Source organism: Corella eumyota, chromosome 4 (assembly GCF_963082875.1).
Source record: "Corella eumyota chromosome 4, kaCorEumy4.1, whole genome shotgun sequence".
NCBI classification, from domain to species: Eukaryota; Metazoa; Chordata; class Ascidiacea; order Phlebobranchia; family Corellidae; genus Corella; species Corella eumyota.
The window spans coordinates 1,827,621-1,853,406 of record NC_137493.1 but is presented as its reverse complement, the minus strand read 5'-3'; the positions used below and the strand labels follow the sequence as shown (position 1 = coordinate 1,853,406).

General features: G+C 30.0%; 6 protein-coding genes and 1 non-coding gene across 8 annotated transcripts; 2 read left to right on the top strand and 5 right to left on the bottom strand.

The window, feature by feature from the left end:
- Positions 1-158: 158 nt before the first annotated feature.
- On the bottom strand, positions 159-229 carry Trnag-ccc (transfer RNA glycine (anticodon CCC)). The gene has a single exon. It is a non-coding gene; the product is annotated as a tRNA-Gly (tRNA).
- A 1,277-nt stretch (positions 230-1,506) lies between these two features.
- On the top strand, positions 1,507-4,697 carry LOC145751100 (cell division control protein 42 homolog). Of its 2 annotated transcripts, XM_082567185.1 has the most exons (6): positions 1,507-1,669; positions 1,950-2,022; positions 2,414-2,523; positions 2,692-2,889; positions 3,219-3,318; positions 3,948-4,697. In XM_082567185.1, exons 1-5 carry the CDS (start codon positions 1,565-1,567, stop codon positions 3,306-3,308), a joined length of 576 nt encoding a protein of 191 aa, XP_082423311.1. In that variant the 5' UTR covers positions 1,507-1,564; the 3' UTR covers positions 3,309-3,318; positions 3,948-4,697. The 2 variants fall into 2 exon arrangements, with proteins under 2 accessions (XP_082423311.1, XP_082423310.1); XM_082567184.1 differs by lacking the exon at positions 3,219-3,318 and having other exon boundaries at positions 1,511-1,669.
- A 320-nt stretch (positions 4,698-5,017) lies between these two features.
- LOC145751099 (mitotic spindle assembly checkpoint protein MAD2B-like) lies at positions 5,018-7,575 on the bottom strand. Its single transcript, XM_082567183.1, has 5 exons — positions 6,791-7,575; positions 6,371-6,561; positions 6,206-6,300; positions 5,597-5,705; positions 5,018-5,310 (listed from the first exon to the last, which is right to left on the bottom strand). The coding sequence occupies exons 1-5, from the start codon at positions 6,894-6,896 to the stop codon at positions 5,134-5,136; spliced, it is 678 nt and encodes a 225-aa protein (XP_082423309.1). The 5' UTR covers positions 6,897-7,575; the 3' UTR covers positions 5,018-5,133.
- Positions 7,576-7,593: 18 nt separating this feature from the next.
- LOC145751098 (large ribosomal subunit protein uL2-like) lies at positions 7,594-10,872 on the bottom strand. Its single transcript, XM_082567182.1, has 5 exons — positions 10,696-10,872; positions 9,711-9,852; positions 8,894-9,112; positions 8,292-8,407; positions 7,594-7,791 (listed from the first exon to the last, which is right to left on the bottom strand). The coding sequence occupies exons 1-5, from the start codon at positions 10,831-10,833 to the stop codon at positions 7,639-7,641; spliced, it is 768 nt and encodes a 255-aa protein (XP_082423308.1). The 5' UTR covers positions 10,834-10,872; the 3' UTR covers positions 7,594-7,638.
- A 1,151-nt stretch (positions 10,873-12,023) lies between these two features.
- On the top strand, positions 12,024-13,926 carry LOC145751144 (ras and EF-hand domain-containing protein-like). Its single transcript, XM_082567235.1, has 6 exons — positions 12,024-12,158; positions 12,438-12,549; positions 12,696-12,780; positions 13,235-13,354; positions 13,468-13,581; positions 13,718-13,926. The coding sequence occupies exons 1-6, from the start codon at positions 12,029-12,031 to the stop codon at positions 13,790-13,792; spliced, it is 636 nt and encodes a 211-aa protein (XP_082423361.1). The 5' UTR covers positions 12,024-12,028; the 3' UTR covers positions 13,793-13,926.
- Positions 13,927-14,212: 286 nt separating this feature from the next.
- LOC145749325 (alkyldihydroxyacetonephosphate synthase, peroxisomal-like) lies at positions 14,213-20,983 on the bottom strand. The gene is made up of 14 exons (XM_082565063.1): positions 20,862-20,983; positions 20,276-20,424; positions 19,674-19,888; positions 19,041-19,210; positions 18,106-18,228; positions 17,800-17,943; positions 17,559-17,684; positions 17,389-17,449; positions 17,116-17,254; positions 16,728-16,836; positions 16,418-16,547; positions 16,109-16,232; positions 15,395-15,478; positions 14,213-15,209 (listed from the first exon to the last, which is right to left on the bottom strand). The coding sequence occupies exons 1-14, from the start codon at positions 20,917-20,919 to the stop codon at positions 14,985-14,987; spliced, it is 1,857 nt and encodes a 618-aa protein (XP_082421189.1). The 5' UTR covers positions 20,920-20,983; the 3' UTR covers positions 14,213-14,984.
- A 284-nt stretch (positions 20,984-21,267) lies between these two features.
- On the bottom strand, positions 21,268-25,520 carry LOC145749376 (histidine ammonia-lyase-like). The gene is made up of 14 exons (XM_082565125.1): positions 25,206-25,520; positions 25,044-25,137; positions 24,910-24,973; positions 24,811-24,841; positions 24,670-24,747; positions 24,523-24,595; positions 24,130-24,360; positions 23,559-23,747; positions 23,112-23,354; positions 22,886-23,025; positions 22,663-22,807; positions 22,206-22,396; positions 21,917-22,056; positions 21,268-21,808 (listed from the first exon to the last, which is right to left on the bottom strand). Exons 1-14 carry the CDS (start codon positions 25,335-25,337, stop codon positions 21,622-21,624), a joined length of 1,938 nt encoding a protein of 645 aa, XP_082421251.1. The 5' UTR covers positions 25,338-25,520; the 3' UTR covers positions 21,268-21,621.
- Positions 25,521-25,786: the final 266 nt, after the last annotated feature.

The following is a 25,786-nucleotide window of genomic DNA, read 5'->3' as shown; positions in this document are numbered from 1 at the left end:
TTTTATATTCACCAAAATATAAAATGCAAAAAAATAGTTTTTACCACAGCAAAATAAAGAAATTTTATGTCACCAACACAGATAGTCGACTAACTTTAAAATGTCAATAAATTAGATTTTGTTTAGTTTTTTATATTTCTAAAACTAATAAAAAAATGTGCACTGCCCGGGAATCGAACCCGGATCGCAAGAATGGGAATCTTGCATGATACCATTACACCAGCAGTGCCGTTGCGCAATCACTGCTTAAACAGTGGTTTTGTGTTCAACGCGGACTTTAAAATTCTACGTTCATTTAATTAGAAATTTCAAATTTATTTTAATAATTAAAAAAAAAAAAATAATTTTTTTATGTTATTAAGTTTAAATGTAAACGGTTTTAAAGTATAAAACATGTGTAGAGCACCGTAAACAACAAGCTTAATTAAAAACACACTTAAAATATGAAAAAAATCATTCTTTTATTAATTAAATATCTTAATTAGTTTAATTACTATCTAGAAAGGTTTGAAATGTATTAAGTATTGACATAAAAATAGAAGATGGTCGCTTTTATATGGCGCCCCTGCCACATAGCCTCGGAAATCCCATCACGCCTCGCCCAACAAAAACGAAGACGTCGGTAACCAAGCGTGACATGTGAGGAAGAGAACAATAACATTACGCTGTGGGCTCTATGTGTGAAATCACTCACTGTTACGTCATACAACGCGTCGCTTTTTTAGTTTCTTTCGTTATCTTGGCAGAAAAAGGCGTAATCGCGGCTTGTCAAAAATATGTTTCGAATATACACGTTCAATAGGTTTTATGTACGCTTGATTTGAAATAGTTCCGTATTAAATAAGATAAACAACTTTTATCCAAATTAAGGTAAAACGTAAAAGAATTTTGAAATCAAAGAATCTTAAACTAGCCAAAAGTTTAGATTGTAAATAAGGAAATGCTAAAATAAGGGAGCGGTTTGAATTAGTCAAGCGATGTTATAAGCATTATAAGTTTGAGCTGGAAATACGAGTTAATAAAAAGTTTAGTTGTGGTTAGTTCAACTTTTTGAATATATAAATTTATAACAACTTATGTTATTTGAATTTATACGTTTTAAACGCTAGGGTAACCGTAACATTTTAATTTTAAACTAGCTTTTGATAAATACTAAGACTAACAACTATTAAATTTAAAAATAGAACGTTAACTTTACACAGCTAAATGAAAAAGGTCATTAACATTTTTATTAAAATAAACAACTGGTTGCTAGTTGTAAAAGGTTTTATTAAAGCTGAAATCAAGTCACTACTACACAATCAACTTTAAATACTATGCTTGCATATTTCAATAAAACTAATTACTAAATTAACAGTTTACTTTCTTAAATAATATTGTAGAAATATTTAATTTTGATCTAAACATAGTAAAAAAACAAATGAAACCCATTTGTGATGAACAAACTTTTTACAAAATCAAGTCACATTAAAAGCCATTCAAAGTTCTTAAAACAAATATTTTATTTTTAATATGTTACAGGTGATATTGTATAAATTATAAAATAGTTTGTCAACGAACAAAAATGCAAACTATAAAGTGTGTGGTAGTCGGTGATGGTGCTGTAGGTAAAACATGTTTATTGATCTCTTATACAACAAACAAGTTTCCACAAGAATATGTCCCTACTGTAAGTATTCAGGGATTTATTATATTGATTTTAAGATCAATTATTGAATAATTATTTAAAGAGTTGTAGTGTGTATTTATTGTGTCATATATGTAACATCAGATGCCATTAATTTATTCTTAGTTTTAAAAATGAAACACAATTGTAAATTTAAATATAACAAAAATCCCACACAGTTAAATGTGTTGCAATGAATACTTAATTTCATTTTCATATTGCAATAAATTTTACTGTAATAATGTTGAAACAATATATTTTATCGCAATTGTATTTTGTTCAGGTATTTGACAACTATGCTGTCACAGTAATGATTGGAGGGGAACCTTACACTCTGGGTTTATTTGATACTGCAGGTTATTATGACTCATTTCAAGTGAACTCATGATTTAAGAATCTTTTACATTTCACCTTTTTGGCGTTTTCTCTTTTTATACCTTTGTGACTCTTAATCTTATGATTTATATATCATTATTATGTTTTAAATCCCTTGATGATTTTGGGGAAAAAGTAAATAGTTTTTGTTGTCTGTTAGTTTTTATTGATTTGGAAATTTTACCAGTCATGGCATGTTTTTTTCTATACAAGCTATTTAAATACAGACCAGTTTCTAATTAAACATTAAAATTAATTAAAACAAAATTTTCCATGATGCACGAAATTTACTTTTCTGATTAAAATTTTTTATTAAATTTAATGTTTATTATCAATTTTTTTCTGAAATCTTAAATTTTTTTTATATTTTAGGTCAGGAGGATTACGATCGACTAAGACCTTTAAGTTATCCCCAAACCGATGTATTTTTAGTTTGTTTTTCAGTTGTATCACCTTCATCTTACGAAAATATTAAAGAAAAGGTAACTTGAACCTTTATCAACTAACTCTGTTTTCTATTCATTAAACTGTCTGACTGGTTACAGTAGTGGACCGAGAGTCCTAATATTGCTACCAGCATTTTTGCATTATTTACTTTACCGTCCACAATAAGTGAATTTTCAAGTAATAAAAACAATGTTTTCTTACAGTGGGTTCCAGAGATTACTCACCATTGTCCCAAGACCCCATTTTTATTGGTCGGTACCCAAGTAGATTTAAGAGACGACGCAGGAACGATCGAGAAGTTGTCCAAGAACAAACAAAAAGCGATCACACAAGAGATGGGAGACAGACTCGCTAAAGACTTAAAAGCTGTTAAATATGTCGAATGTTCAGCTTTAACACAGGTTTGTAAACATTTAGAATATTATTAATTAAAATTTAATGCTTTCCTTATAATTATCTAATAAAAAACACATAGTTTAATCAAAGAAAACCCCATAAAATTTAAAAACAAAGGTAATAATTAATGATGTATACATTAAAAAAACAATCAACATGTTTAAAATCTTAAAAATTTTTATATTTTGTCGTTTTTGTTATTTAATTGCCCAGTTCCTTCCTATTTATATATAAATAGAAAAACTCTTAAAAAATTATGCTTGCCGTGTTTTGTGATTTAAATATTTTCTGATTATGAAAATATAAACTCCAAATTGGTTTTATGTGAATGTAGCGAGGTTTAAAAAATGTTTTCGATGAAGCAATCTTAGCTGCTTTAGAACCGCCTGCCGAGAAGAAAAAGCCTAGTTGTTTGTTGATCTAATAATTTAATGGTAAAAAATTTAAGTTCGATCCAACCAAAATTTCAGTTACAAACTTATTTTTTCTTATTTTCTGATCAAAAACCTAAGTACAATGCATGTTAAAGATTTGCTTTATAAAACAGGCTATAATGGCTTAATTTTGCTTGATTTTATTTAAAAACAAAAAGATTAAAAATCAACATAAATGACATCCACCATGGTGCATGTTATACAAAGTGAGTCATTATTTCCTGGTGGTTGTTTTTTGTTGATTACGTTTAATATTGACGCGCATAATTTACATCTAATCAGTACTACAAGCAACTTTTTTGTTAAAAACTATTCCTCAAAAGTTAAAATATTTTAGTTTACCGATGACTCCCTTATATTTCCATAAAATATTAGGAAATTGATTTTTAAGTTACTTTTTTGTTCTGAAGTCTTGATTTTAAATAATTTAAAATTTGATGTAAATAATATCTGTACTTAAACATTAATTGCAATCTTTTTATTTTATTAATTTTATATATGTTTATTTTTAATATTAAGTTAAATTAATCAGAAATAAAAAAAGAAATTACATTTTGACCGCAAAACCTTGTATTATGTTGTCACAAATATATGATTGTTGTTCTAATATGATGTCATAATTGTTACAGAAAGGACTGAAGAATGTTTTTGATGAAGCAATTTTAGCAGCACTTGAACCCCCTGAACCTAAACGCAGAAAAAGATGCGAAATTTTATAAATTAAAACACAAATGTTACTACTTCCAAAACTAACCCTCTGCAGAAGTTTTAGTTAATTCCTTTTGCGTTTATTTATCAGCGAACAATTGCTAATTATTTTGATTTTTGTGTTTCTGCAGAAAAGTAGTTAAAAATATTTTTTGCAAATTTGTTTTAAGTTTTTTTTTTGGTTTTATTGGTGGCGTCTCTATATAATGCTCTGTTTATAATAATAGCCTTATACGTCAAAAGTTGGCAACAAAGTATCAAATTTAATTGTACATAAAACAAGAAAAGTTTTTATCGAGATTTGCTGCTTTATCGCACGAATGCACTGTAGCGTTACATTATGATGTCATAAAAAGTAATAATAATGATGTCATAACGATGTGTGCGTTAATATATATTTTGCATTAACGTTTTGTCATTTTTTTTCTATTGTAATAATATTAATTAAAAGCTGATCTTTGTAATCCAATCGCAAAATCTCCTTTAGTTTACACTTGGTGATTTTCTTAATTCTATTTCACTTAGTACCACCAGGCAATAAAGAGTTGATTTCTGTATCTTGCATTCCCTTCCTGCTAGGTGGCTCTCTGCTACACCCTAGTGGTTGTTTTTTTCTTATAACTAGCCGGAACTTTCTTTTATTGACGACTAATAAATTAAATATCTCGTAACTGATGTGGTAAATTTATATGTAATAAAAAAGTTTTTAACTGCAATTGAATAGTCCAAGAGCTTTACCATATAATTTAAAAAGGTTTTAATACCAAGCATAAAATCTATTTATAAATACTATTTTAAAGGTTATTTTAATACCTTCACTATAAGATACAATAAGTTTTTTTGTATTTATTTATCCTTCATTTGAAAAGACTGAGTAACTTTGTTAACCTGACCCAGGTCTCAAGTTGACTTATTTATAACAGTTCGCGATATTTTTGAGAAACGCCAAACCAAAGACTTAGTAGTAAATACATGTGTCATTTGTAAAAATACAAGTTTTAAAAATTATACAATTCAACTCCAAAAACTATAACTATTACAGTTTGTGAAACAAAAATTTGCAATATAAATTTATTTAAAAAAAGATTTAGTTTACCTTTAAAACTATTATTTTTCGTGATTGCTCAGTACAAAAACTTGCATGTTTAAGAAGTCTGAATCATTGAGCGAATAAAGTGGATACAAAGTTGATTTGTTTTTTGGGTCGTTTGTTGTTGTCCAGTTGACCTCATTTTCACTGTACATTAAATCAAATCCACTTTCCCCTTTAGCATGGATCAATATCTTAAAAAAATATATATTTGTGTCTTATTATATGAATATAATTTTTAATAAAGAGTTGTTAATATTATTGAAATTTATCTTAAATTCAGTTTAGTTAGTTTGGCTAATAGGAGAAAAAATAATAAACGCATCGAAAAATAAGAATTTTTTTGCTGAATTTAAAAAGTTAAATGTGTTTTCTGCGTTTCAAATGCAGTTGTAACCAACTTTATACCAAATATAATTTATTAATTTTGTCATAATTTTAGCGAATTCAAAGCTTTAATATTTTATAAATAATATTTACCTCAAAAGTTGAATCTTGAGGTAAGTTAGGAAGGTAGGTATCACAAGTTAAAATTTTGAGCAAAATACTTCGCAGTGACAACTCTGTTTGTAGTAGAAACTTATCTTTTCTGAGAAACAATCATTTATAAAAACAATTAAATCTAATAAATGTAACAACTTCAAAATTTTAAGTTAACATTTTAATCGTGGGTTCAACTGATCTCATGCTGTAGCACCCTTAAGTAAGGCGCTTTAAACGGTACGAACTCCTGCTGAGCTAGCACTTAATCAGCAGTTTAATTATCGGGCAATTATAAACTATAATATCCCAAACTGCCACAGGCAACTCGAGACTGGGTCGGGGTAACTGATGTTACTTTATGTTTAAGTTGCGCATTCGACTTTTCCACATCGAGAATAAAAATATATACAAAAAAATAAACAGTTGAATTTTTGGGCAAATACAATCAATTATATTCCAAATGACAAAGTCGACTTGAAACCGGGTTAAGATAACAAAAGTTACTTAATGTTTAGGCTGTGAAGTTAGCCTTTTCTCAACAAGAATATATTATACATTTTAATCAATTTAAAATTTTAATAACAAAAATTGTAAATCAAAACTGACTTCTGATTGGGAAGAAGTTTATTTATTTCGAAGACAAATTTCTCCAAAAATTTGTCATCTTTGGATATAGATAAAACGACTTGAGGTATTTCATTCTAAATAAATAAATTTAAGGTGATAATGATTCAGGTTCAAGATTTGACCTTTAAGTTTTAATTAGTTTACCTTTAATAAAAGGGGTTTAATTGAGGATAAAATGTTGGCGAGATAAATATTTAGTCCTGGATGGCATGACATGTGAACCGGAACATTGTATTTTTTTCTTTTTACAAATATTCCTCGAGGATAAAGTTGTCGAATGAATAAAATTTGATGAAAACAAACCTCAAGAAAGTTGCACAAAATATCGACAGAAACTGAAAGTAAAAATAAAGATATTTATGCAAAAATTTAAGGGTTTTATTTGAAATAAAAATTATAAAGTTTTTTATAAAAAAAACATTTTTAAAACAAAGTTTTAAGTGATTTAAATAAAATTTTTTATTATTATTAAATTAAAAAATGTTTCAAACTTCAGGATTTTAAAATGACAAATTTTATTATTATTTAATACATTTAGGTAACATAACAATATAAATTCCTTACTTTCTTTTCTGTTGTTTTCAGAAAGTTCATTAAGTTCTCTTGGTTCAACCCCTCTCTGTGCAATGTCCTCCAAATCTTCTATTATGACATCATCATCATCCATCATTATTTATTATATAAATTACACCTATTTTCTAAAAAATCATAACATCAGAATTTAACAATTTATTGGAATCAGCAATATTAATTTTAAGATAGAATTTTAACAAAATGTATTATTTTTCAGTTGTGTCTAACATCTGTATAGTCTAAATAATATGCAAACTTGCCACTCTTTAACTGGATAAAAAAATTTACTCAAACTAAAAACATGTTTTATTGTAAAATAAATTTCTAGCTATAACAGGAACTTTTTACTTAATAAAAATATCATTAAACCCCCTAAATAAACTACCCGATTTCACATAATTATTTACAAAGTGGTATGTATCATCTTGTAACAACAGTTCGAGAACTAAAATTCACTAGACAAGATCATGGGTTCGATTACCACTACCAGACAGTACAAACAAGTTAATATTATCTAAAACTAAGACAGACAACTTTGGCCCGAGAAGGGTAGTAGGGGAAGCCTTAGGGTTATATTGTATTTAAATTTGACCTTATTATTTAAACTATTAAGATCCTGAATTTGATTCCCACTATCAGACATTACTACTAAGTTAACAATAATATCTAAAACTATCAAAGGCATCTATAGTCTTAAGTTAGGGAACGAAGATTGCTGGAAGACTTGGCCGATGTTGTAAATTAATAGGAAAGTAAACACTATCTGGTATTAGACTAAACAAAAAACAAAACAATTTCTTTTTTAATAATTATTGTATTCTGAAACAAACAAGTAACAATTAATCTTTGTCCTTGCTTCTTGAACCACGAAGTCTTCCGGTTCGTCGAGCAGCAATAAGACCGACCTTTCGACCCGGTGAAGCATCACGACGAACTGTCGAGGGCGAGCCAATATGTTGATGGTTACCACCTCCGAAGGGATGTTCGACAGGCTGTGAAAAATAAGAGAAAATTTAGTTAACTTGGTTAGTTTACTCAAAAATGTATTTTATCAACTTACAGAAGAATTTAGTAAAAGAATTCAATTAAAATAATATAAAAATAACACTCCAAACTTATTTTTATTTAGGATAGAGCCTAATTTGTTATTTTAGTGTTTTATTTGCCATTTTGGTACTAATTTTTATTAATTTAACTGATCAGAAACAGCCTCTAGAAAATCAACATTAAATATTTCAGTAGGCAGATCATCACTTCAGTTAAAACAAATAAATAAAAGAATATTTAAATATGCCATAAGAACAGCTCAAAAATATTTAAATATAATTGTTACCAACTGGCAATAAAAATTATAAATTTAGCTTTATAAAAAAAATAAAATTTTAAATGAGACAAAAGTTATTTTTGTCTCATTTTTACGCAGATCAGAAAATGTAAAATCAAAAAATATCTCGGTTTAAAGCAACTAAACAAGAAGTAAAATTAAACTTACGTTCATAGCAACACCTCTGACTCTGGGCCAACAATTTCTCTTTGCCTTATACTTGTGGTAAGCAGCCCCGGCTTTCAATAAAGGTTTGTCGATACGTCCACCACCAGCTACAACTCCTGTTTAAAAATATTTAGGTTACAACCTTTGTTCGATACAAATTATCAGATCTTAAAAATTATTGCAATATATGATTCATTATTGCTTAATTAATTATTACAAATAGTATATATATATACTATAAAAAAATTTACACACGTTTTTAAAAAAAATTTGCTAATTGTTTTAAGTTATAATGTGCACAATTGTAAATAGCAAACCACTAACAAATTGGAGGTTTAGATTTAATGAACAATCGTTTTAATCTACCACATATACGAACTCGACAGAAACAATTCTGCAAAGCTGTCTGCAGTGGATATCATAACTAATAAGAAATAAAAAAGAGAAGAAAAAGAGAAAGAGAAGCTTTTATTCTGTGGTCAACAATACCGAGCCAAAATATTCTGTGTAGAATATATCACAAAAAATTATTGAATTTTGTTCGAAATTTGATCTGAAATTAAGCTCAAACTTTGTATTTTTACCACATAAACAAAACCTACCAATTATAGCTCGGTTTGCAGAAGGAATCAACTTTTTAGCTCCTGAAGGCAGCTTAACCCGGGTTCTTTTAGTATCAGGGTTATGGGCGATGATCGTGGCATAATTTCCCGATGTTTTTGCCAACTTTCCTCGGTCTCCGGTCTTCTCTTCCATCCCGCAGACAACGGTTCCCTCAGGTAAAGTTCCAACTGGGAGAACATTCCCGATCGTAAGTTGAGCTAAAATCAAAAAAGATTAAATAATTTTTTTTTCTTACCAAGACTTTAATTTCGCTTTTATATCATTATTAACCAATATAAAATTTGTCTTATAATTTACTAATCTGAAATTAGAATAGATCAAGATATACTAAACTAACATAAGATGGCTTTCAGCTAAACAATTTTAAAGTGATCAATAACCAAAAGTAAATTTTAATTAAAAAAAATAATATATGTTTTTCAAAATTTTGTTTCTAGCATTTAGTTTCCAATGCAACACTTATAAGATGCATTAGCCGTAGGTGCCAGAAATAATGTGCCACAAAAAAGAACACAACACAGACACAAGTCTTGTTGCTGCCTGAAATTTATGTGGCAATTTCAAGAAAAATATAACCCCAAAATATGATCAGTTTTGCATTAAATAATATAATTTAATATATATATATTTATTAAATATATCTGAATGATATTGGTATACACAAACAATTTAAAATTGGTTCATTAACTATAAGCCACAAAAAGTCAACAACTCCCTAAAAAATCAACTCCTTAAACCAAACTAAAGCACCAAAACAATTTCCAAATTGTTACCAAAACAATGAATAACAATTACCTTTTTTTCCACAATAAATAGATTGTCCGGTAAAGTTGCCCTCAACAGCGACAAAGGTTTCGAGCCTCCTTCGATATTTGTAAGGATCTTGAAATTGAACTTTACAAAGAGGGGCACCTCGACCTGGATCGTGGACGATGTCCTTGAATATAAATCATTCAGAAGTTTAAAAAGATTTTTTGAATTCAAATTAGTGATAAATATTGAGATTTGAAAATTTATATTAAATAGCTTTGAACAAGTTTTTAGTAAACTTTTCTTAATGTAAACCTACAGTTTTTGATAACATTTAGAAAATAAAAAAAACACCAAAAATCACCATTTTTAAACAATATATTTGTAGATAAAATGTAAGTTACGTAGCACCATGCATGCACTTATGATCTGAACAGAAATGCACACTTAATGCTACACAACAATACAAGATTGAGGAAGCTTTAGAGATTTCCACAAATAAAAATTCAGCAATCGTTTATGGCAATTTCAACATTTTATTTAGTTATATCTTTCTAATTTTACTTAAATTTTTGCCACTTAAGTTAAATTTACACTGAATATATATATATTGTACGTAATCTTAACAGTTTTGTAGTCGATTATAAAGTAACTATAATTTTTTTTCTTATGAATTCAAAACTAAACCTTGTGTTATGTTTAAAAGTAGCCGGAGCACGCTATGCACTTATGAGAACAACATAACAGTGACACACCGTACCCTGACTATCATCAACATTTTCTTACATTTAAAACTATTTTTAATTAACTTGTTTCTAGCATTTAGTTTCCAATGCAACACTTATAAGATGCATTAGCCGTAGGTGCCAGAAATAATGTGCCACAAAAAAGAACACAACACAGACACAAGTCTTGTTGCTGCCTGAAATTTATGTGGCAATTTTCACTAAAAAGTTTTCATAAATCCCAAAAAAAAGGAAATAAAACACCTATGCAAAGTAAATTATGTGGTTTATGTATACCGTCTCACCTTAATTATTCCTTTAATGTAGCCATGTCTTTCTGCATAATCAACAGATCGAAGTTTCGCGGCTCCTTTTCGGTGTTTTGTGTGCGCAGTGAAAATACCACCCGGCCCTTTACGTTGCGACCGAATAACTCGTCCCATTCTGTTTAATGAGACCTAAAAGTATAAAGTTTCAACATCAATAAAGCATAAAACACATGTAATAAAATTTTTGAAGTCATCTGAAAATACGCTTCTTTAAACCCATTTTACGGTACTTTTTTATAGTTTTTGGTTTATAATACAAGCATTTAATACATCGCAAATATCTAACATATCGTAAAAATGGGTTAAAAAACTAATCTATACGATTTAAGTAGATTAAAAATAAAATCAAAATATAAACACTACTTGCCTTTGAGGCCACACATTTAAAAAGAAAGAACCCGGATGAAAATTGTTGATACTTCGACGAGAAATTATCTCGATACCAAATAACAACACGATTATTTTTTTATTTTTTTAGGAGGTTTTAATTTTTAATTTTTGTTATTTAAATTAAAAAAAAGTCAATTAAATTACTTTAATTTATTAATTGTGTACCAGGGTTCAAGTTATAATGTTATTTAAAATTTCGTTTATAAAAGCAATTTATCCTCGAAAAAAAAATGAAACTAGAACTTTTAAGACACAAGACAGGGCTAAAATTTAATAACCTTACTAGAACTACCCTTTTATAAAATAATTTCGTATTTAAATTTTTTGCAATAATTTGTTAATATTTACTTGGCAATATAAAAATGGCAATTTAAGTCGACCAATACATGTAAAGGGTTATTCAAATGCTACATCGTAGTACTAGAATACCACTTAAATCGTTGAAGAGGCTAACATTTCATAAATATGTAATAAATAGCATGGTGGTTTGGTAATATATAAAGCTGTGGTCAGTTAAATTCGATTTGGCCGAAATAGCGATTGTTTGAATACGAGGGATTGTTAGTTTAAGAAGCTACAGTAAGCCATCTGTTTTCCACTATACCACGTCCAGTATTTGGAAAGGTTTATTTAACATTTCAATCAGTTTTTCAGGTTTTTTCTTAACATTTATTTTGTGTATTGTTAAATAGGGTGCAAAACGTACATAATTTAACTTTAAAATTTAGTCTTTTGTAAATTTAGAATTATTTATAAAAAGAAAAGTAAAAGGTGTAAAAATTAAATTTCTTTAGGTTAAAAATAAATATATAATAATAGTAGGTTTTGTTGTAGTTTTATTTTAGAAATACCAATTAAAAACAAAACAAAATGTTGACAATATAATAATAGTCGTTTGTAATTAGTTAGTGACGTAATAATGGAAGACAATAATGTTGAAGATCGAATGTACAAGGTTATATTGGTTGGGGATTCAGGTGTTGGAAAAACAAGTTTGTTGATGAGATTGTGTAAAAATGAATTTAAATCCAGCATGACAGCGACCCTAGGTGAGCAATGTTGTTGTTTCAGGGTGCTTTGTTTGATTGGCTATATCGCCGTTTTTGTTTTTTGAATAAGAATCCTTCAAATTATAAATAAAAATATCCTCCTTTTCTTACTTAAAAAAGTTGATATTTGCACAAGCTTTTCAGAAGAATCATTTACGAATTTTTTACTAAGGATTAAAATTTTTAGGCTAAAATCAACCCAAAGTCTTCATTTTTATAAATGCCAAAAATCACAACTTTTTTACAAACAAAATCAAAATTTTTTTTGATTAATTTTAGGAGTTGATTCCCACACAAAAACTGTTAAAATCGACGACAAACCAGTCACCATTCAAATCTGGGATACCGCGGGACAGGAACGATTCAGGAGCATCGCGCGTTCGTATTTTAGGTGACGTCATAATAATATGATTTGTGACGTAATTATGAATTGTAAAAATTAGTGATTAACGACATTCTTAAATAAGCCTATCAGTAAGTTAAATTTAAAAACAACAATAGTCATTATTGTGACGTCATAATGTTATATTGTTCCAGGAGAGCGGACGGAGCGTTGATATTATACGACTGCACCTACGAAAACTCGTTTCTAAATGTCAGGGATTGGATTTCAGCTGTCGAGGTAAAATACGCGATAACAGCCTCCTACGTCATAATAGGATCGCGATAATCTACTTACAATAGATTTCGATCGTTATGTTTACATTGGTAAATTGTGACGTCACTGTTTAAACCATGTTGCTACATTTGGTAAAACGATATTTTTCCAACATCCCCTTTATATATTAAAAAAAATTATTCGTTTTACATTCAATGGTACCGAGTTCGAATCCCACCGATGGCATGTCCTAAGGCTATTGTTAAAATGTAGAGGATACTATTTCGTTTTTATTTAATAGTACTGGGTTTGAAACCAACCGTCAGCACTTAAATAGAGCTGTTGTTAAAATGCAGATGCTACTATTGCTAATTTTTAAATTGATTACTAATTAAAAATATCTTTGACCACGTTTAAACTTAAAGCTAAGAAATTTAACCCAAACTATGTTGAAACAAACACCTTTATGACGTCACAGGACGGAGCTGGAAGAGTGTTACCGACGATGTTGTGCGCTAACAAGTTAGACATGAGAGAAACAAGTGCAAAGTATGGGAAGAAATGTGTTACTACTGAACAAGGAAAAAAACTGGCCATGGTATGACGTCATTTGTTTGCTGTAATATTACGACGTCATAGAATAGTTTTTTTAATTTCTGACGTCATTACCCTTATTACATTAATAAATATGACGTCACAATGTTTTTACAGGAGACTAAATCGAAGTATTTGGAGACGAGCGCGAAACTTGGAACGAACATCGAAGAATGTGTTCTAGAACTTGCCAAACTTTTACTCAAAGCAGAAGACGACGAGAAAAAACAGGTAATGACGTCATAGATTATGATGTCATATAAATTTAAAATTGCAAAAATTAAAAGCTGTTAGTAACATAACAGAATTTTATTAAAAAGTCATTAATTAATTAACAAAATTAATTTTTTAATTACAATTTATCTAGCTTGCCTTTCAACTAACCGGGGAAGCCCCAGTCAACGAAAATCCCGCCAAATGTTGCGCAAGGTCGGTCACGTGATGCAGTGTTGCCCCAAAAAGTGCAACAGGGTTTCCAAAAAACTTTAGGAATATTATTAAAACGAATAAACATGAAATTTTTCTATCAACTTGATTATAAATTTACAAGAAAACTATCTTTGCATAATACCATGATATATAGTTCTACTAGCAAGTTTAAATACCCACCATTTGTGGTTTCCTAGTCATACACCAATATTAGAATTGTTTAAATATTTCCAGATTTTGTGTTTTCTTTTTTTCTTTACAATTTGCACAACTGGTAACAGTTATTTTTAACAGTTTGTTTAAATTTCTTTATTTTTTGCCAATTAATTTCCTTTTTTTAGAATCTTGTTTATAAATTTGCCCGAATTTAAATTTTTCATTTTTGGTTAAAAATAATTAATTTTTGTTTTATATTTTCAATTCAAAATAAAGAAATGTTTTGGTTTTAATTTTATAATTAATCTACATTATTTGATTTTATAACATACAACATTTACACAAAACTATCACATTATAAAATAAACTACAATGAAAAAAATTAAAAAATGTAGAAATTAACAAAATATTAATTAGCATTTAATTAGAAACCAATTCGAAACAGGTCAAAACCTTAAATATTGACACAAAACAGTCAAGACCTTAACTAATGACACAAAACAGTCAAGAACCTTAACAACGACACATAATGGACAAGACCTTGAATATTGACACAAAACAGTCAAGACCCAGAATAATGACACAAATTGGTCAAGAGCTTCCTTTAAAGAGGACAAATTAATATAAAACACCACTGCATAGATAAATCTTAAAACTACTTAACAAATTTTTACTTTTTGATTGGTTATGGGAATAATATGGTGGTATGACATCACAATAACCCTCCATTTTGTTATGTGATTTGACTACGCAATACCTTTTTTAATCTAAGCTCGTAATTATTAAACATTGAATTGGTTTTTGCATAAAAATTACAATTAACAAAATAATAATTCCCCCTTAATACAATAAAATTAAATTTCAGCAACGTGTTGAAGTCAAAAAATGTACAAAATATTCAAAAAATTTGGCAAAGATTTAAAAAAAACTTTTTTCAAGTTTAAATATTGAAATTATTAGTATCTCGAAACTCATAAAAATGTCAGGACTTTAACATTTTTTCAAGAGTTTTAAATCAAAATTTTTTTGCCATTTTTTTTTCTGAAATTTTAAACCAAATTTCCAGACCCAAATATGTTCCTGGGGTCCAGGTATTCTTTTACTGACCCAATAGCCCCCAACCCAGGCTGGGTCATGGTGCGACTCATGTACTTCTTCCTTAACTTACCCACTCCATGATGGTGGGATATACTGCCCCCGTTTGACAGGATTTCATCACGAGCTGCATCCTCAACAGCAAGGTAGGAACCAACTGGGTCTTTAAGACCACGATACTAAAAGTAAAATTTTAAGAAAATTAAAAAATTAACAAAAACTGTCCTAAAAATTAAAAAAGAGGACTAAAAAACATGAATTGTAAAAACATATCACGTTTATAACAATACTGGCAATACAAAAAGATTAAAATTTAAACTTGTAAAAATTATAAAGTTGTTTATTAATGTTTAATCAAAATTACCTTGAAAGCAAGATAGAAATAAACACAAGCCCCAGCATCATAAGTTTGGGTCACTCTGCATGTGCTTAGTATTGGATATCTTACCTAAGAGAGATAAACATCAGGATTAATAAGTTGATATAATGTGATTGACCAAACTAGACCATGGCCTGCCTTATAGGCTGCATTTTAACTATTGTGATATGGTTGCAACTTTTATCTATTATTTAGTATTTACCCTCGATATTTTACTTATGTACCATTAACAGCAGATCGGCAGCGTGGTGTAGTGGTAAGAACACTTGCTACACCACACATGAGGACGTGGGTTCAATCCCCACTGTTCTCATGCTGTAGCGCCCTTGAGTAAGGCGCTATCTATAAACGATATTAACTCCTGCTGAGCCAGCACTTAATCCGCAGTACAATTACCGGGCAATTATAATCTATAATATCCCAAACTGCCACAGGCAACTCAAGACTGGGTCGGGGTAACTGATGTTACTCTATGTTTAAGCCGCGCATTCGACTTTCCCACATCAAGGATAAAGATATATACTGGATACACATTACATAATGTATTGTCCACCAAGCTCCATTTATATAAGTTTTCTATACTTATTAAAAAATTAAAAGATATACGGTTTAAAAAGGTAATTAAGTAATCTGATGTTAGATTAAAGTTAGTTAAATATAAATTTGTAAAATTGAAATTAAAAATAAGTTTATCCTCACCCCCTGGTTATCACATTCATGTTTAACTCTGTCCTTGACATTCCTGCAGAGGTCGCTCACTCGATCCCATGGAACTGAAGTTTCAAACGATTCACTCACTGCCTCGTACTCGAAACCTGCATCTCTGGGTAAAAAATAACAAAAAAATGAAAAAACAAATAAAAGTCAAATTTAATTTAAAAATCTTTACTACTTTTCTTTTAAACTTTTATTTTTGATTCATTTATTAAATTTTTTTTAAAATATTACAATTTTATATACAAAAATATTACTAAAATTTTTTTTAAATTATGTTTGTAGTATACTAACCTCAGATAAGCGATAACATAAGTCAACATATATCCCCTCTGTCCATTATCCTCCCCTGCTGGCATCCCACCATGCTTTGCTGCAATTTCATAAACTGATTTCTCTTGTGCATTTATAAAAGTTTCATCACCTAAAAAATATATAAAAAAAAATAAGTTAGTTGCCCACATTATTGAAACCATTTTTAATAGACATATTCCTCAAAAAAAATTAAAAAAAAACAATTTACTGAAATTTTGATCATTTTAAATCAAATATCTTCACAAAAATTTATAAATTTAAAATTTCAGGGTTTCCAATAAAAACCCACCTTCGAACAGCAGTGTTGCCACACACATATGAGCAGGGTCATAACCTTTAATTTTAGTGACATAAAATTTTTTCATTCCGTCGATAAATGAAGTAAATATTCCAGCAACCTAGAAATTAAAACAGTTTAAGGTATAAACTCAGAGCTTTCACTTTAACTAATAAATCCGACTTATTTGTGCAAATTTAGCCTTCTTGTTAAAAGGGTAACTTCATAGCCTCAGGACTAAAACCCAGGACTTTACAGTCAAGTACTTAAACTACTACACCATGCCAATGGTTTAAGACTATGAGAATATATAGAAAATAAAATAAGAAAAAAGACACAAAACTAGTTTGGCATATGGTTTCATTATATTTCTCTTAATAGAACAACAATTAAAATTTACCTCAGGTTTTAAAGCTTGTCCAAATTGGAATTGTGGGTTATCCATCAATCTTATAGAAGCTGGAGCACATCTGTTTAAAGCAACCTCCCTCAAACAATCTACCCCATGTTTGAAGTTTGGGAACACTATAGATCCATACCTGTGTGATGTCATAATCATGATTATTTGTTTTTTGTGATGTCATAAGTTACTTAATTTTTTTGCTCTTTATGAGTTTGATATTATTTTTGATGTCATGATTTTTCTTTTTATACAAAATTTAATTGAACTGACCTTTGACACTTAGGTAAAGGTCGAACTCTCAAGGTGACCTCTGTGATAATCCCAAGAGTTCCTAAAACATAAAATTAATTGTCAGATTTTAATCTAAAAAATTTGCTTGGAATAGTAACAGAAATGTGACCAAACTTTTTATGTTGTTAATTATTAAAAAAATATTTGACCTTCAGAACCGAGGATAAACTGATGAAGGTCGGGTCCGGCTGACATCCTGGGAACCATGCAATTCTTCTCCAAAACTCCTCTAGGTGTCACCATGCGCACATGAACAAGTAAGTCTTCGATGTTGCCTGTGATGTCACAATATTGTCATTATCTTAATGGGGCTTCACGTTTGTAGGATTATTATGTCATAATAAAAACAAAAAATTCAAAAAATTTAAGTCTTGGAGATAAAGTTTTTACCGTAAACGTTTTTCTTCATTCCCGATGCCCTAGTGGCCACCCATCCTCCTAGGGACGAGAATTCCATAGAATCGGGTTCATGACCTGTACATAACCCCAATGCAGCAAGGTCACGCTCCAAATCCTGTCCAATAATCCCAGATTCTGGTAAACAATTTATTTTTAAGTTTGCATAGTTTGATGTTTTTATTCATTTTTTTGTTATATTTTTAATTTTAAACACACTTATATTAATAAGAACAACACACAAAAAAATTCTACTCTTTTTAAATACGAGAATATACATTAAAAACATTCTTTTTTTACCAATTCTTGCAAGTAAATTTTTCTCATCGACCCACAATATTTTATTCATTTGAGTCATGTCAATCATAGCGATACATCTTCGTTCTTCACTTGGACACATCACTGATAAGGTGACAGTTGTTCCTAAACATAAATATTTAAATATTTAAATTGAAATTATCAAGAGATAAAGTGAATTCAGATCTTAATAAATTAAAATTTATAATGTTAATAATTGTTTGTTTATAATACTGATAATGTGATAGGTAAAATGTATATTTTGCTTCAAATATTTAATAGTTATGTAAAAATTTACAATAACTAAAAATATAAAATAAAATTATTGCTTAAAAAAAATAATATGTACGTATTTATTAATAGATATACCTAACCCAATCCAAGTATAGTTTAAAAAAACATTTAGAATATCAACTTGTAGAAATATTTGTCCAAAATCATTGTGTTTTTAAAAAAATAAACTGAAGTTAAAATTTGAACTTTGATTGTTAAACCCAGGTTCTAGTGTTTACTTATTATAAATAATAAATGACAAAATTATAACAAACTAAATTTGTTCAAACATTAAATATTTGTGAACTTTAAACCAAAGTGTCTGATCAAATATCGATATTCTAGACTTTGGATTTTAAACTTAATCTAAAATGGTCAGCACTTATAACATACTAAATAAAATCCTAAATAAAATAATACCTTTTGCCTTATTAAATTAGGTCTTGAGTTTGATTTCTACTGCTTTTGTGCTGTAGCCCCTTTATGTAAGGCGGTAAGGCGGTGTAAATAATATAAACTCTTGCCAAGCCAAAATTTAATCAGAATATTATTAAATAATTAAAAATAATTCAAACTGCCAAAGTTAACTCAATTTTGGGTCAGGGTAACAAAATGTAAAAGATAACGATATTTAAAAACAATAATATTAAAATTTATTCGTTTACCTCCTCCAATAGGAATTAAGCAGACGTTACACCTGACCGCACTCTGCACCAATTCAACTACATCGTCATGGTTACGAGGAAAAACAATGACATCAGGGATCCGGTCATTAAATTTTCCATTCCTCAACAAAAAGAGTTCCTCCAAAGTGTGACCATGTGATCTCATTAATCTGTGAAAAAAAACATTGCATTTAGAACAGGTTCATAAGTAATAAGGTTTAAGTAATTTCAAATGTTTAAATTCAAATTTCTAGAAAAAACACTCAATTAAATTAAATTTTGATGCCATTATTTTGGTACTGGTATCATTAAAAACTAATTGATGGCTCGCCCTACAGACAGCTTTTAAGTTGTTAAAATATAGTTACAACCTTTAATTATTTTTTCCGCAATAATTTACACTCAAACCACAAATTGCATTTTTAATAATTTGTAGGCCTATAAATTTGACTTATATACTATACATATATTGTCCATCAGGTCCCAATATATAAATAGGCTATTTAAAAAAACTGTGGTTTATATTTTTAAAAGTTCATTGTTCATAAATCTAACCAAAGATGCAGAACTATCACAACTTTACCCTGTTATAACAATTCTAAGTTAAAACAAAAAAATTATAAATCTCCCAACCTGTCTATTGGCTCCATTGATGTTTCCATTCCAATCTTGTTTAGTTCATCCAAGAAATCTTGGTTTAAAATTGGTGCAGGGAGTTTTGTGAGGTCACACTGGGGAACAGAGGGAGATGCTTCATCAATTGTGATCCCTAGATTTAATTCCATCCAAGGGCGAAGATGCGGAAGTTGGTATCCACTTATTTTGTAGCGGGACCCACTAAACTCAAGCTAAAGAAAAAACAAATTTTATAATATTATCCATTTTACTTTTAGTCTATGCTTTTTATGGTGGCCTTAAAGAGATTGCTTTTTATAATAAAGAACGGATACTGTTGTGTCGTGTTTAAAACATGTGCAAATATCGAACTCTTGGGTTAATAATGTGGCTTAAATACAAAATCTTTTGGCTAGTAATCTAGTGTCATGACCAATATACAACAAACTATTGTTTTAAAATCATATTGTTATTAAAATTTAGATCTTTGAGCTTTAGTAAAAATAAAATTTTAAAGTTTTCTTAATTTTTAAACTCAATTTGTTTTTTAATAACATTTTTATTTCTTAAGTTAAAAAAATATCGCAAAACTATTAAAAAAAATGTTGGTAACAACTCACCACTCCCTTATCATTAAGTTGAAACTTTGAATCATTATAACCCCACCCAGCCCACTTCAAAGTTTCCTCTCTTCTTCTTGGGATACTTCGTGTCCCGGGTTTAATGTTCGATTCCACCTCTTCCCCTCCACATTCTGACTTTACCAAACCTGAAAATTGAATAATAACCTTTTAAAAAAGTAAAATTTTAAGTATATATATTTATTATATTTTCAATATAAGCTTAGAGTTTAGCGCAATTTAATTGTAGTTCATTCCAGTTATGTTATTTTAGGTCACAAATTAAATTTTTAGGAGCTCTATTAGCCTCGTCCGCTGGCTTAAACAAGTAGTACCAAAATAAATGCAAAAAAAGGCAATGTACAAAAGAAGATTAGGTAAGGTTATAAAAATCCGCCATTTTCGCATTTTATGAATTTGGCAGACAATAGATCTCCAATTTTCAGTGCTTCTATGTCACAAAATTCTTTATTTTTTAATTCATAATTAATACTCTAATGCTAAAAAGCAATTATTTAATTATTAGGCAAAACCAATATAGGTATAAAATTAAAGTGTTAACAGTTATTTTGTGTTGACAACTTACGTTTTGAAGTGTTAAGGTGACTGTGGATAACTTCGAGACGTCCTTTTTCACCAGACATTGTTTTAATTTAAAATTTTAATTATTATCCAAAAAAAATTTAAAAAAATGGTAAACAACCTGCTTTAATTTTGACATAACAAAATTTACCAAAAATTAAACATAATTTTTGCTTAATCATTGCACTGATAACATAAGTTTAGATGTTCTTACTATTCTGACTTAACTGTTTACATAATTTTAAGCAAAATCAAATATTTCAAATTTAAGTAAACAAAAAATCTGAATTTTCCAGGTCCGAAAATAAGTTAGTCATGCGTTGCAGTAATCAATCAAGCAAACTTTCGACATTTTTCCGTTTATCCTCAACCTACATATTTTAATCAAAAATTTAACTAACAAGTAAGGTAGTTGTTAATTTATTATAAAAAAAAAATAATGAAAACACAAAATTTAAAACCTAATAATACAAAATAAGTCAACATATTTGTTATTAAATAAGCGCGTATTATATTAAACAGTTATTAGTATGAGTTAATAATTTAAAACGTTAAAATACAAAAAAAAACATACTGCTACATGTCCTAACCGAGGCTAGTTATATTAATAAAATTCCACTTAATTTAACAACATAAACAGCATATTAGTTTGGGGACAGAAATGAAATGGCTTCGAACGATTTCCTGAAGTCGTAAAACTCAGGAAAGGTTTATAACCATTAGCTTCCTACCGACTTTATCCTGGTTATATATTAAAGACAGCTTTAGCGTTTTTTTTCTTGCATAGCTTTTGTCAAATAACTCGAGGTAGGCGAGCTTGAATAATCGTGAGGAATTTTCTTGATCGGCTCATTCATAAATCCGGCCACCGCTTCCCAGATCTTATTTTCCCGCAGAAGTTTCGTGACAGCATCGATGTCTGGGCTTTGTACTCGGTCTTTATCATAGGGCCTGTAAAAAAAACATCCAACTAAGTTTAAATTTAGCACATAACAGCACTTTAAAAACATAAAAGCTTAAAAAATTTAACTCTAAAAATAATGACGTCACAATACTTACTTAGCAACCTGTCTGACCACGTGATGCACAGCCTCCAACGCTTGAGTGGTTTTTAGAGGTCGATGAAATTCAATTCCTTGACATGCGCACAAAAGTTCAATCGCTAATACTTGCTCCACGTGTTCGACAACTTTCAAAGCCTAAGTATGACGTCATAAAAAAAGAACACCTTTGTCATTGTATTGATAATGTCATGTTTTGTCAAAAATCGAAAATAATAACATTTTATAACTTTCTATTGTCCTTACTATATTAAAAAAAAATCGATTATGACGCCACAATAACTCACCTTCCTAGCTGCCCACCCGCCCATTGACACGTGATCTTCCTGTCCAGCACTGGTTGACAACGAGTCCACTGAAGAAGGATGACACAAACATTTGTTCTCTGAGACCAGAGCTGCAGCGGTGCAGTGTGGAATCATAAACCCGCTGTTTAAACCTCCGTTCTCCACTAGGAACGCTGGTAAGTCGCTGTAAGCTAAAAAGTTATAATATTTCTAATTACGGTTTATCAGTGTGGTGTACTATATTTAATATAGGTGTATGACCCGAGAGGTTTCGGATTCAAGGCGCAACAAACCCACACTTTGCTCTTAGAGACTATAGGTTTTGCGAATAGTTTTAACATGACACAATAGCACACCCTTTCTAATAAAATATAAAACCCATCACCTAAAGGCGGGTTTTTTTCTATAGATGGTGGGGTTTTTTCTACAGATAATTTATTTTAATTTAACTCCAAACCTGGATTGCACATTCTTTCAATTCTTCGCTCGCTGATCGAACCCAACTCACTCACCCCAATCGCCAAATAATCGAGCACTTTAGCAGGGTATTCCCCGTGAAAGTTACCGCCCGAAATCGTCTCCGCTCGTTCGATCAACACCATCTGTGATGTCATAATAGCATGGTTACCACGTTACAATTTGTGCTTTAGTTTTGTTGGTATTATGACGTCACAACTTACGGGATTGTCTGTAGCGCTGTTAAGTTCGACGTCCAAGATACTTTTAACAAAGGCGATTGTGTCGTGAACAATACCGTGAACTTGAGGACAACATCTTAACGTGTAAGCGTCCTGGACTCGATTGCAATCGCGATGGTTCACTATGACGTCATAAAAATATATAATCTTTTAATAATTTTACAACAAATTATAAGAAATGACGTCATTGTATTACGTCATCACTAACCTGTTATCTCAGATTGTTGTCCACCGTATTGCAATAAAGTTCGTATCCGTTTTGCGACCTCTTTTTGACCTTTATGTGGCCTGGCGTTATGAATAGCCTCGTCAAAAGCCCTGCTCGTACCATTGAGCGCCTCCAGTGTTAAAGCAGTGATAACGTCCGCTTGAAGCGCTATTTTTCTAGCTCGCTCCACTGCTTCGCTTCCAATTGAGGATATAAACTGGGTTCCGTTAATCAAAGCCAAACCTAAAATGTGGGAGTTCAAAAAAGTTTATTTTTATTTCCACTTTACCTAAGAATGCAATGACATACTCGAAATTAAACTAAACGTTTTAAGTTCAGTACGATAAAAGAAACTATACCAATCGAGTAGTAATGCATTAAAGTCAATTAAAAAAATGTGTTTATACCAAGATAGTATAACAACTGTATTAAATAACAACTAATTACCTTCTTTTGCCTTTAAACTTAACGGAGTGATTCCATGAGCGCTTAACACATCACTCGCCTCTGCCCATCCACTCTCGGGCGACCACATTTTCCCTTTTCCACACAGACCCAACGCCATGTGGGACAATGGTGCCAGGTCTCCACTTGCACCAACGGTTCCCTGTATTGGGATCCAGGGTAAACATGAACCTATGTTAATATTAAACATTATTAATGTATGTAGTAACAAGCTTAAAGTTTTTGTAAAAGCTAAAAATGATTTAGATTATATTTGGCCGGTAATTGTGCTGCCGATAAGGTGTTGGCTTAGCAGGAGTTCATACCGTTTATAGCGTCTTACTCAAGGACACTACAGCGTAAAAGCAGTGGGAATTGAACCTACGACTTCATAGTAGCAAGTGTTCTTACCACTACACCAAGATACTGGATAGCATTTGATATATAAGATCAAAAAACATGTTATTTGATTATTATTAATTCTTAAAACCACAATAATATTAAAATTAGGCATTGTATATAGTTTTTAAGATCAAACTTTTTCCATCAAAGATAAATATTACAGTAAACTTACTGTTGAAAGCTTTAACCAAAATATCCAGATTATCGGGCGATATCCCGCTATAACCTTTGCACAAAATATTTATCCTCACCGCCAGAAGCATCCGGGTTTTCTCCGGGCTCAATGGGGAACCGACCCCGGCACAATGAGACTCGATTAAGTTGTCCTGAAGTAACCCAAGTTGATCGTGGGGAATTGCTACTCTTGCAAATTTACCGAAACCAGTGGAAACTCCATACACGACTTAAAAAAATTATTTAACTCATCAAGTTGTAAAAACAAAAAAAATTAACCAAAAAAAGCTTTGATTTTAAAAAAAATTTGCTTTAATTTTGTCCAAAAATACTAACCCATAATGTGTTTAAGTTTTTAGGGCAATTAATGATTAAAAATCTTTTTTCCTACTTTTATGTTGCTCCACAATTTCATCCAAGATCGCCCTTGACTGTTTAACCTTCTCTTTTGCATCACGTGACAACTATACACGTCATAATTTCAGTATTAATAGGAGCGTTTAACGAGGATATACGTTTTGTGACGTCATAAACCAACCTGGATATTAAAGTTTCCGTTCGATATCGAACACAAAGCTTCAGTTGTCAATGATTTCCCATCCAGAACAATGATAGCCTGTGACGTCATATAAAATCATTATCATCAAAAAAAATTTTTATATTAAGTTATATTTTTTACCTTGTTTTTAGCCTCAAGCAGCGATCTCGCGCTAAAAAATAAAAACAACAATGTTACATCACTATAGATAAAAAATGATGCAATATTAAATCACTCTACCTGGTTTTTACTGGTACTATATTCGGTAATTCCCCTACTAGCGAGATTGGTTTAGTTGGATCTCCTGCAATGACCAAATAATAAAGTAAATGACGTCATAAATTATTATTGTTAAACAAAAAGTGAAGTTTTACTTAGTTCGAGAAATTGTTGATCTTCCAAAACGTTTGTGATCACGTCACTATTACTATACACGATATGACCACCTGATGACGTTAGAGTAGATTCCTGTGACAACAATAGAAATATAATATTTATTTAAATGACGTCACAAATTTGAATTACAACGTTATTACCTTATCTGTGACGTGTATTTCGAGTTCACGAAACCTTTGTTTCGCTCCAGTGATTACGTCACCCACAGTTACATGTTCAGTCAAGCATGGAACAACAATCCATTTATCTCCAAACTTAACGTACAATTTCATGACGTCACAATTGACTTTTTTTAAACTGATAAAACTCAAACTAGTCTAGTTTTTTTTACTAAAATGCTTAGAAGCCTAAACTAATGTGATGTCACTAATATGAAACTTAATCTAAATTAATTTTTAAGATTAAAATCTTTGCTTTTTAAGGCAAAACCTTTTTATATTAATTTAACGTAGTACAGCTTATAATTAAACAACATCATAAATAACCTAATCTACGTCACAATAAACATGATACACGTCATTATAAAAAAACGGAAACAGTTAAATGTCATGTTTTTGGCTGAAGTCGTTAAACTAATTAATTTACAACCAGTTAGGTTAAACTGCCGAATGATTCACCCATTCTGGTAAATTTAACCGAATAATGCTGCATTATGACAAAACAAGTCAGCTGTTTACTGCAATCTGATTGGTCGTAAGAAACACGCCTCGACTTTGCTGCT